An 11,512-nucleotide genomic window follows, 5' to 3' on the forward strand; every position below is an offset into this window, starting at 1 on the left:
GTGTTAACAGCCACTCAAGGGAAGTAAATAACGGCCAAGGGTCCAATCTGGACACAGTGCGATTTCCTTCCATATGAGGACAAGTCATAAATGAAATGTCCCATACTTTTTTTTCTTGGCCTGGCACCTAGGTTGTGGCAATGAGATACAATCTTTTGCAGGACATCCACCTCCCCAGGCAGTGGAATGCAAACTGCATAGTGAGAAGTCCATTACTGGGACTAGGACTTACCCAGAGTATAGAACGAACAATCTTCAACCACAGGAGAGATGGCGCATAAGGGGAGGGAAAAAGGCTTCCTTTCCTTGGTTGGGCAAGGGCAGGAGCAAGGAAAAAATGAAATCCCTGAACTACACACTAGTGAGGGAGGAAAGGAGATGAAAAAAGTGATTTTTCTTTCAAGGGAGTGGCTTGACAAAGTTTTAGTGTCAATTAGTAGTAACTGGACCACTATTTCCTACACGACATACAGGGTGAAGCGTTATGCACGCCTATCATAGGTCATCGAAATGAGAAAGCACAAAGATCGCACGGACGGCGCCCACTACGACCTCTGCTACGGCCACCGCAATTCATGGTCCCAGACCAATGGTGGTAGAGAAGGAAAGTGGGAGCATAGTTAGGAACTGCACACTCCTGTCCTCATATAAACCAGCTAATGGATGCAGGTGGGGGACAAGATCTCCTCTCTCCAGCCTGCTCACTACGCCGCTGCCTCTGTAGCGCAACTCTTCATGCTTCCAGCCCGTTTAATCCTTCCAGCTGCTATGAGACTGACAAGCAGCAGTAGCCACGCATGCCTCTGTAGTAAACACAGTTTATTCCTGGGGCTAGCATAGAGCATACTCAGTACTACTGCACTAATCATTAAGAATGTTCTCCTGCTCTATTTTAAAAATAATATCATTCACTAAACTATAAATGAAACATTATATTATAGGAAGACGGCCCCTGACTGCCCTCTTATCCCTCTCTGAATCAAAAGGGAAAGATAAATGCACATTACAAGGCCCACAAGTATTTCCAGAAGTAATTTTGAGAGCAAGCATAACAATTAGCTGTAATTGAGGAGAAAGCATCGTAAATTTGCACCGAAGTCAATGAGAAAGTGGAAGGGGGAAAAGATGTCAACAAAGAACATGTAAGCATTTCATATAATTTGATAAAAGCCTTCACCCTCTCCCTAGTACAACTTGGAAAAACCATCAAAACCAACTAAAACTGTTCGTTTAACTGCTGTGTACATGAAACACTTCAAGCGACTTACAACCATTCCTGGAAAAGCCCTAATTGGACTCATCTTTTATACTCAACACGAATTCAAAAAGGACGACCCTGCAAGGAAAATGAAAATTATGCCCATATATCGTTCTATCAGAGCCTGTTGTAATGCTCGCATTAGAAAGCTGACTGCTTTTGTTGCTGACTCACTGTGGGCAGTGAGTAGACATCCATTACACACCAGGATGAAATAGAAGGAACCATGGTCCCCTGGTTGAGGGAAACTAGCACTTGGACAGAGATACTGGAAAATCGGGAATGTTCAGGATTGTTCACTATACTTGAGGGACACCTACACAGCTTGCTAACTACGGAGCCATTACCTTGATTCCTCATAGTTGTGTTATTCGTCATCATACACTGAGTAAGTAAAAGAAGAAGAAAGGTAAGGCACTGCGCCAGACCAATATATCTCTCTGTGTGAAAGCACAGTAAGTGACTCGAACGCCGCGATCTTTAAACATACACAAGTCTGGTTGAACTTTGGTTACGGGATGTCTCTCGGGTAGTCAAAGACATAGAATAGGACTCTGAGACCAGCACAGCATTGTTCCTTCAGAGCTATCGGCCATTTGGACATCTTAGCTAAAAGAAGTCCAATACTCCTCCAATACTAGCTGGATCGAGACAAACAGATTTAACTATTCTGCTTTAATTAAATTTAATTTATTTATTCAGATTATGTAATTCAACACCATTTGCCATTTAAAGGGAAAACAAAACATCAATGTATGCTCTGAAAGCAATGTGTCCTTTTGTGGAAAACGAGATGTTTTAAAAATTCAGCAATAATTTCAGAAATCGGTGTTGTTTTTCTCTGTTAGATTTTTTCATGAATGATTATTAATAGCTTTCCCTCTAAGAACCGTCCGCGAGTGGCTGGCTTTCTAAGGGCTTGAGTTGCCTTGTCTCGCACTTCCAGCAAGACACAAATTTGGTTTAATTCCTACGGAACATGCGCGACTGCGATCTCGTACCTTAATACTTCTTTTTCTATTATGGTTATCGTACAGCCTCCACGAGCATCGCAGGCAGCAGCGGCCCCCTTGATCCACCGATCTCGTTATGTTAACTGATTACGAGCTTTCCTACGCCTTTTTTACCTTTTTTCTTACTCATATATCGTTGCGCAGCTCTATTCTCCTTATATGTATCTTTTAGTTCTGTTGTTTTTTTTTTTTTTTTTTTTTTTTTTTTTTTTTTTTTTTGTTTTTTTTTTGTTTTTATTTTTTTTTTTTTTTTTGTTTTTATTTCTATTTTTTTATCTTTTTTTTTTTTTTTTTTTTTTTTTGTTTCATTTATACTGTCATAACCCTCCTTTTATTTTCCTTTCTCACACATTCTCTCCTCACAGTTTGTCCTCTGACCCCATTTCCCTGAGACCCTCTGCCCCTTAAATTCCAAACCACGTCCCACGGCCCGACACCCTTAACACTACTACGCAGAGCAAGCGTGGGTCGGGAGTCAACCATGCGACCTGCCGGAGACGCAGCCACGCCCCCCCCAGAACTATTGTATCGATTAAGTATATCTTCCGACATTCATAGTTATATTGGAGAGGTGTATGTCATTTCTAAAAAATATCATGTTCTATCATTTATTATTTAGGTTACTTTTAAATATGGATTATGGCATTAGTAACTTTAGGTATCATCAGATCTTGATAATGCTTGGCACTGGGCTAGTTTATTGTATTTTTGGGAACAACTTGCTTTCAATGGTAAATTTCATATTTCAGTACATTATATTTTTATTCTCTATGGATTTATGTCCTAGCTAGTAGTGCTCACCTTTATCTGTGCAGCTGTTTCTGTTGTTGTGCTATTAGGTTTTTACTCCTGCAATTTCTGTGTAATTTTTTTGTCTAATTTTAAGTGACATAGCTTCAATAGAGGAATATTACTTTCAGCTTGTTAGCAAGCTTTCAAAAATGATTATTAAGAACAGTATGCTTTTATTTGTAATACATCTTCTAATAATACATGGCTTTAGAAAATGGAACAAGTAGAACGCAAATATTAGAAGAAATATTGTTGTATTAGTTGATCGTGTGTAATGCTACTCCTCACTTTCAGCTCCATCAATAATCTTAGAGGAATGGGGCAAAATGAAAAAAATTGTATTTTAGTTGATTAAGGTGTTCTCTTTCTTGGCCACCTATCTAAGATTTCTTAAAATAAAGTGGAAGAAATTCCTCAAATAAAAAATATTAGTACCTTGGAAAAACGTGTGGGTCTTAGTCCAATTAAAACAGAAATAGAAGGAAAAATCTAATATAAGAAAGTATGAATATCCTCTTTTGACTGTAAGGTTAACCAGTTTCAAAGATAAAGCCTGGCTGCGCGACCAGAGGACAAATACAGGGGACAGAATAACTTTCAATTGTGGGGGGAGTATGGTGTGAGTGCTATAGTTTTTGGTGCGTGGTATCTCTACTGGGATTGAAGAAGGCAAAACGTCAAGAGTTTATTCCTCCAAAACAATCTCTCTGAAAAAACAGTCTCTTAATTATAGACCAAATATAAAACATAACTAGGTATAAAATAAAGGCGAGTATAGGCTTAATATTTGTTTCTTTTATTTGCAAATGTGCATGGCTCGAAGGATTCAATGTTATTTTGGACTGAGAAAGTGAGTTTATATTTATATTTTTGTAATAAAGTGACTATTTTATTGTTAATCACTAAGTGTATAAAAACTATAAGGATGAGGAGGGAGTAACAACACGCAGTATCTATAGCTTGAAAGATCTCCCTGTACTTAAATACCATACGTAAAAATACAAAAGATAATTTATAAACTTTTAAAAGTTTTTCCTTTTATAATTAAAAGCTTTTCTTGCTAAGTGACCTGATGTTTTTTTTTTTAATTCTGGTGAAGACTCAAGGGGGCTGAGGTCTGGAATCACATGGGGAACTGGTTGGGGAAAGAAAGAAGGGAAGGGGGAGAGAGAGGTGAATTCTCTCTGTGATAGGAATTACTTTCTATCTCGTGAGAGTTGGGGAGGGGAGGGAGAAGAAAAGAGAAGCGAGGGGAGGAAAGTGAATTGTCTCATCTGTTTTTAAGATCAAGGAGTTTGAATCACAGTGATCTTCGGGTAACCCAGGGGAGGGGACGCCGGGAGAGGCCAATGGGGGGGAAAGGGTTTCTCTTTCCTTGTGTTAAGATCAGAGCTCAGAACCCAGAGAGAACCACCACCAAAAACTAATAGCACACACACCAACTTCCCTCCCACAAGATTTGAAAGTATTCTGTCCCCTGATTGGTCCTCTGGTCAGCTGACAGCCAGGCTTACTGAACTTGTTAACCCTTTACAGTCAAAAGAGATATACATTACTTCTGTTCTATTAATTCCTACTATCTGTTTATGACAAGACCCACATCTGTTTTTAAGCCAAGGTATAATTATTTTTAATTTGAGGATAATTCTTCCACTTTTAGTTACAGAATGGTGATGGGAGAACACTTTTCAACTAAAAAAATTACATTTGCCCATCAGTATTGAGGAGTGGAAGGGAGGAGGAGCATACACACACAACTAAACAAAATATTTTCCAAATTTGGCGTTTAACTTGTTCCATCTACAGCCATTGTTTTTAGAGATGTTTTAAAATAAAGCTAAATGTTCTAATAATCATTTTGAGCTTGCTACAAGTGAAGTAATTCCTCATGAAGCTCTGTCTTTGACATTACACAGAATGCAGGGAGAAATGCACACCAGAACACAGCTGCAGTAGGTGCTGCTGCTGGGATAATTTCCATGAGAGAGATTATAAATGTCTGATTGAAATACTTGAGCAAGTTGTTCCCAAAATCAAGAACTAGCCTGTGGCCAAGATTTTCAGATCTGTGTACCTAAAGTTAATATGCATAATCCATATTTAAGTGCCTAAATATAAATGGCCTGATTTTTAGAAATGGACATACACCTCTACCCCAATATAACATGAATTCGGATATTATGCGATACAGTAGTGTTCTGGGGGGGCGTGGCTGCGTGCTCCGGCAGGTCAGCATGTCTGACTCCGACACGCTGCTCTGAGTAGTGTGTTAAGGGTGCCGGGCTGGGACGTTGAATAAGGGGCAGAGGGTCTCAGGGGGTGGTCAGGGGACAGGGAGTGTGTGGGGGGGGGTTGGATGGTTCAGAGGTTCTAGGGGTGGGTCAGTCAGGGAACGGGGGCATTGGATAGGGCATGGCAGTCCTGGAGGTGATTAGGGATGGGGGAGGTGCCTCTGGCGGAGGTGGTCAGGGGACAAGGAGCAGGGGGGCTTAGATGGGGATGGGGGGTCTCTGGGAGGGGATAGATTTGAGCCCAGAGAGGGCCACAAGAAGACAGGGTTTCCAGGCAGGAAGCCCTGAGGGTATGGCCCTATACCAGGGCCATGACAAGTTAAAGACNGGGAGGGGATAGTCAGGGGACAAGGAGGGGGGGGTTGGATGGGTCGAGGCGGGGTTCTGAGGGGGTCAGTCAGGGGTGGGAAGTAGGTGGGGGTCAGATGGGGGGGCTAGGCATGTTTGCTGACTATTAATAATGGAAATGCTCAAGGCCAAAGCAAGTTTGATATAACGCAGTTTCACCTATAACACGGTCAGATTTTTTGGCTCCCGAGGACCATGTTATATCAGGGTAGAGGTGTACCTGCGAATCCGACTGAAGTAAATGGCAAGTGCCAGGTGCTCAGGAAATGCTTATTCCCAAATGTAACAATTGCTTCCATGAGAAGGCCAGTTGATTTCAATGGGAAACAACGTCTCAGTAGTAAGCACTATGCTTGATATTAAATGTTTTTGCAAGATCAGGTCCTTGAAGTCATAACTGGGAACTGGAAAAGGTAAGGTTCTCACAGAAGTAATAAATTCACCAACACTACCTCTCCCTTTTACATGTTTAATCATGTAATATTAATTGGGTCAACATTTCAAAGGGCTAACCTTTTTTTCAGATGTTTGCATCCTCAAAATTTGCACATGCACTTTGCACCCCAACTTAGCTGCAGTCACAAGCTGAGACCACAGGTCAACGGCAGGCACAAATCTGTGTATTGTTTGTGGGTGAAAAATAACTGATATAAGTACCCACCTTCACACCAATTATTCATGTTGTAGGTACAAATTTTAAGTGATTCCAGTCCTCAGCTCTTTCATAATTTACTTCAGTATTTGCAGTGTAGTCAGGCTATTATTACCCTGAGAACCTTTTACATTTGTATCGTTGGTGGTGCACTAACATTTGTGCAGTTGACAATTTCCCAGTGATGTGTGTTGCAGTTATTTTACTGTATATTACATTGAAGTGTTCCTTTAATGGTAGTCTTATGGAAGTAAGAAAAACATCAAGAAAATTATTGACAATATTTACTCCTGGTGGAATTCTGTGCAAAATATTTTAAAATTCTGCATATTTTATTTGTCAAAACAACAATATAATCACACCAGTTTCAATTATTTTTGGTAATTTATTTCAAAAATACCTGTCAACAGGTATGTCTGTAAGAATACCAACAACACAGATTTAGGAAATGTTTTTTTGACAAATAGAGTCCTTACTAGGCATATTAATACAGAACTCTGAGTAATAATTCATTGAAACTACAATACAGAACCGTATTTCCCACACCCCTCAGAAGCAGTGCAAAGGCTTGGGGGAGTCAGGAGTAATGGAGGAGCTGAGGGAGAGGGAAGTAAATTGCTGGGAAGGAGCCTGGGTGTGAACGTGGAGGGTTGTTGGGTATGGGTGGGAAAAGTATGGAACAGTTTTTTTGGGTGGGTGGGTGAGGATTCTTAGGGAACTTCCCCCACGCAGACCATGGCTGACCCCTAGCCTCTCCCATTCAGTCAGGCACACCTGCCCATCCCCATGTGTTTGTACCCTCGCCCAGCCACGCCCCTGTCCCCACCCTCCCCCCTGTGGCCCTGTGCCTCCACTCCCATTCAGCCCCTCCCTGCCCCAGTCTTTCCTCCCCCGCTAGCCCTTACAAACCCATCTGAACCCCCAGCAGCCTCTCGCTGTCTGTCTCCCCATATCACCTGTCTCCTGACCTGGCCTGACAAGCTCTGCAAAGAAGACAGCTCTCTCCCCTCACTGGCCGTGAGCTGCAGCAACATTTCAGCCGAAGCTTTTTTCTGCACAAAAAATTAGAAAATCGGCAGGGCTCATTAATTATGCACGTGCACAGTAGCACAGATTTGCCCCAGGAGTAAATATTACCATCTTACGTACTATATTAAGTTAATTGGTGGAGCTTGTGCTGCCTTGCAATACCTGTATGTAACATGATTCACTCTGAATACTGCATCCAATTAATTCCAGGACATCACTGGTCAGAACACTTCAAGTTTTGTGGAAAATTATAGCACCTGTGCAACTATCAAAGGATCAGACAGCTGGTTGATGGCACCAATTGCCGTCTTTCAGCACAACAGTACACCATCTCTGCTCAAGCTCCCTATAAAGTTTAACATATTGACACCTTGAATTATTCTTCTCCCAGACAAAGAATGGTGGGGGAGGAGGGAAAGGAGAGAATAGGCAACAGAGGTATGAGAGGAAGAAAGAATAGAGGGCACACAATCCCAGAAAGGGGGGGGAGGAGGGAAGATTGGGGGACCCCGGCATGTGGTGGAGGGAGAAATGGAGGAGCACGCAGAGCCCCAACCACAGGGGAAATGGGGACCCAGAAAGGGGATGGAGGAAGTTGGAAGGAATTCCTGAAATACAGGGAATTGGAGAATGGTACACAGATCATTGTGGGGGGGCAGGGGAAAATATGCAATGGAGTTCCTGGTGTGTGCAATAAATTTGACCTACAGACACTACAAAGGGTGATTCTCTACTAGATTACAATAAAACAAAACAATGATGTAAATTGCTCTACTTAAAACTTCCCAGTTATTAGAAAGTGAATCTATACAGGTCCAAAGAATACAGTGTTTAAGCTGTAACATTTTTATTTAAGTGGCATTTGGCAGTGCTTAATACACACAAAATTAAAATCAAACGGATGAAAAATTATTATTGTACCTTAAGTATCAAATTCTTTCATTTATTCACCCTAGAACCAAATTATATACTAGAAATTTCAGTCATTTCATTAAACAAACATTTGTGAATTTCATAATTGTTTTCTGAAACAATTTTACATCAGAGTAAATACATACATAAAGTAGGAGGTTAAGTAACTGTGAGAAAATGTATTTGCTGATGGTGCCTATGGCTGTAACGTGTGAGTGGTCAGTACACAGCACTCTGGCCATCAGAAAGTTTCATTCTTCAAGCAGCCAAGCTAGTGATTTCTACAGCTGGTTGTTTCCAGGATCTTCATTTCAACTGTTTGCACCGAAAGTTTTTAAAAACACACACCCAATAAGTAACAGCATCATATTAAGTGTCCTTTAAAGTGGCATTGCCAAATTTGCCTTTGAACATTTCAAATATGTTGATCGCATACCAAAAATGACACATGAACTCAAGCTTGTCAGTTACTTAAGAAGTTTTTGCACACTTAGCGTAGGAACTGTAATTTCTTTAAAAATTGGCACATAGTTAGGATTTGGTTGGCTTGAACCTTGGTCCAGAGTTTCAATGATGGTCTGTTTCATGTCCCTGCTGGCATCTCCTCTTACTGTCAGCAAAGCTGAAATGTGGTCATCCCTGCCAGACAAAGGTACAAACCAGCAATGTCAGTACAAACCTTTGTACAAGTAATTAAACATTTGACAAAATGTGTTAGATCACAAATTTTCTGGCCACCATGTTTTGCCTCAGTGCCACAGTACCTTTGCAACTTAGCCAGGCTTCCAGATATTCAAAAATTGTGCTCACAGATCAACTTCTCAGTCTCTTTGTAAAGAATTCTCTCCTCCCACTTTGAAACTATGAGATGAATGCTGTGTAATATACATTTGTTCTATATTCCCAAAATATTTCCTTTGATATGCCAGAGTACATATCCACCCACACCACTTTAGAGTACATGTGTTAAAATATTACCATTTTATTCTATGGATCTCACAAGAAGGTGATTAAACCATACAATAGAAAAAACAATGACAGGATATACATCGACCACACAGGACTACTCTGGCCTAGAACTAACCTTAAAAGAATCAGTACTGTTAAAACTCGAAGCTCAGACACAGTATGAATGGTATTACCTGATATCAGGGTATTTACTAACTAAAGTTGAGACTTCCAGATAAAGCAATGAAGGATCAGTCAGCTTGATAACTTCTGCAATGGCTACAATGATGTCACAAAGCCCTTCAGTGTCCTCTCCAGATCCCTATAAATCGAACAACAAAAAACATAAGCAACAAAATTCTTTAACCTTTACTCTCAGTATTTTGTTATAGACACTACCTGCATTGTTTATTTTCAAAACTTCAGCTGAAATTTAAGACAAATTGTTAGTAAAACTGGAAGGAAAAAAAGGCCACTTAAATTACTACAGATGACATTTTCCTCATTTTCGGTCTCCAATTTACCCAATATATCTGGACCAAGCTACTTCAGTTTTTTCTGATCAATATTATTTGCCTAATCTAATCTGTACCATGTCCAGCACGTGGTTATCTGAGTGTCTAATCATTTCTTTCGTTTCAGCTTGATACTCTTTCACAGACCAATGTTCTCTTTTCTTTTCCCCTTATATTCAGGAATTAACACCTTTTTTGTCTGCTTTAGGTCAGACCACCACCACATATTAGTGATTCATGGCTCTGAAGAGAATAGCCTCCAGTTTCAAGTCCTGTAGAACCTCAGACTTATGAACACCAGAGTTACAAATGGACCAGTCAACCACACCTCTCATTTGGAACTGGAATTATGCAATCAGGCAGCAGCAGACACCCGCCCCCCACAAAAAAAGCGCAAATATAATACAGTACTCTGTTAAACGCAAACTACTAAAAAATAAAATAAAGGGAAAGCAGCATTTTTTCTTTTACATAGTAAAGTTTCAAAGCTGTATTAAGTCAATGTTCAGTTGTAAACACTTGAAAGACCAACCATAACGTTTTGTTCAGAGTTGTGAACATTTCAGTTATGAACAACCTCTAATCCTGAGGTGTTCGTAACTCTGAGGTTCTAATGTAATGCAATTCTGTTGGATATAATATCCCCTTCCTCTAGGCTCATCTCTCACAAGAACCCCATTTTTTTAAGAAGCTACTTTTTACTCTGTTTGCTATTTAGGCATCTTGGATTCTCATCTTCCAAAGCTCAGTTGTCAGCAGGATACTTCTCAAAATAATTGTTCAGGGTCACTCCCATGTGTATTAGAGAAGTTAGAGCCTATTAGAGGTTATCTAGTTCACCTCTATGTTGATGCAGGATTGATTCCTGCACTACACTTCCTAATATTTGGTCCAGTATTGTTTTAAAATGTCTTAAGTCTTTTACCACTTCCATTCAAAGATTATTCCATAGCTGAATACATCCTGCAGCACTGACATGCAAAGTGTCTGGAATTGTCTATCAAGCTTCTGTTTGCAGTGTTGTTGAAGCTATGTCGGTCCCAGGATATTAGAGAGACAAGGTGGGTCAGGAATATCTTTTATTGGACCAACTTCTGTTGGTGAGACAAGCTTTTGAGCTTACAGAGCCTTCTTCAGGTCTGGGAAAGATATTCAGGGTTTGTCTTTACTTACAGTGCTACAGCAGCGCAGCTGCACACCGGTGCAGATGCGCCGGCACAGCACTTTAGTGAAGATGCTACTATGCCAATGGGAGAGCTTCTCTTGTCAGTGTAGTTAATCCATCTCCCTGAGAAACTCTCCCATCAACATAGCGCTGTCTTCCTCAGGTGGTTAGGTTGGTATAACTATATCACTCAGGATGTGGATTTTTCACACTGCCGAGGGACATTGTTATATTGATATAGGTCTGTCGCGTAGACCTGGGCTCAGAGTGTCACAGCTAAATACAATGTGGAACAGGTAAAGAGTTAACATATTGCAAGAGACCATTTAAGGTGTTAATTGCCTATCACAGGACAAAGTAGGGTTAGTGGGCTACACGTTGTTGTAATGAGCCATAAATCCATTAATTAAACTACGCGAGTGAAACAACATAATCACGAGGCTGGCCTGGTCTACACTACGCCGTTAAATCGATTTTAACAGCGTTAAATCGATTTAACGCTGCACCCATCCACACTACACTGCTCTTTAAATTGATTTAAAGGGCTCTTTAAATCGATTTCTGTACTCCTCCCCAACGAGAGGAGTAA

General features: G+C 40.6%; 1 protein-coding gene and 1 long non-coding RNA gene across 4 annotated transcripts in view; one reads left to right on the top strand and one right to left on the bottom strand.

Moving 5' to 3' along the window:
- LOC116819249 (uncharacterized) overlaps window positions 1-4,906 on the top strand; it is a 21,004-nt gene extending 16,098 nt beyond the window's left edge. The window contains exon 4 of the long non-coding RNA XR_004372367.2: window positions 4,730-4,906. This is a non-coding gene — a long non-coding RNA (uncharacterized LOC116819249). The remainder of the gene's footprint in view (window positions 1-4,729) is intronic.
- Window positions 4,907-8,213: 3,307 nt separating this feature from the next.
- Window positions 8,214-11,512, bottom strand: part of EXOC3 (exocyst complex component 3) — a 40,018-nt gene continuing 36,719 nt past the window's right edge. For all 3 annotated transcript variants that reach the window (XM_032770814.2, XM_032770815.2, XM_032770817.2), the window contains exons 12-13: window positions 9,438-9,565; window positions 8,214-8,934 (exon numbers count right to left, since the gene is read on the bottom strand). In XM_032770814.2, the coding sequence (XP_032626705.1) occupies window positions 8,763-8,934; window positions 9,438-9,565 (300 nt within the window). In that variant the 3' untranslated portion in view covers window positions 8,214-8,762. The remainder of the gene's footprint in view (window positions 8,935-9,437; window positions 9,566-11,512) is intronic.

This window comes from Chelonoidis abingdonii, chromosome 2 (assembly GCF_003597395.2).
Source record: "Chelonoidis abingdonii isolate Lonesome George chromosome 2, CheloAbing_2.0, whole genome shotgun sequence".
Lineage (NCBI taxonomy): Eukaryota > Metazoa > Chordata > Testudines > Testudinidae > Chelonoidis > Chelonoidis abingdonii.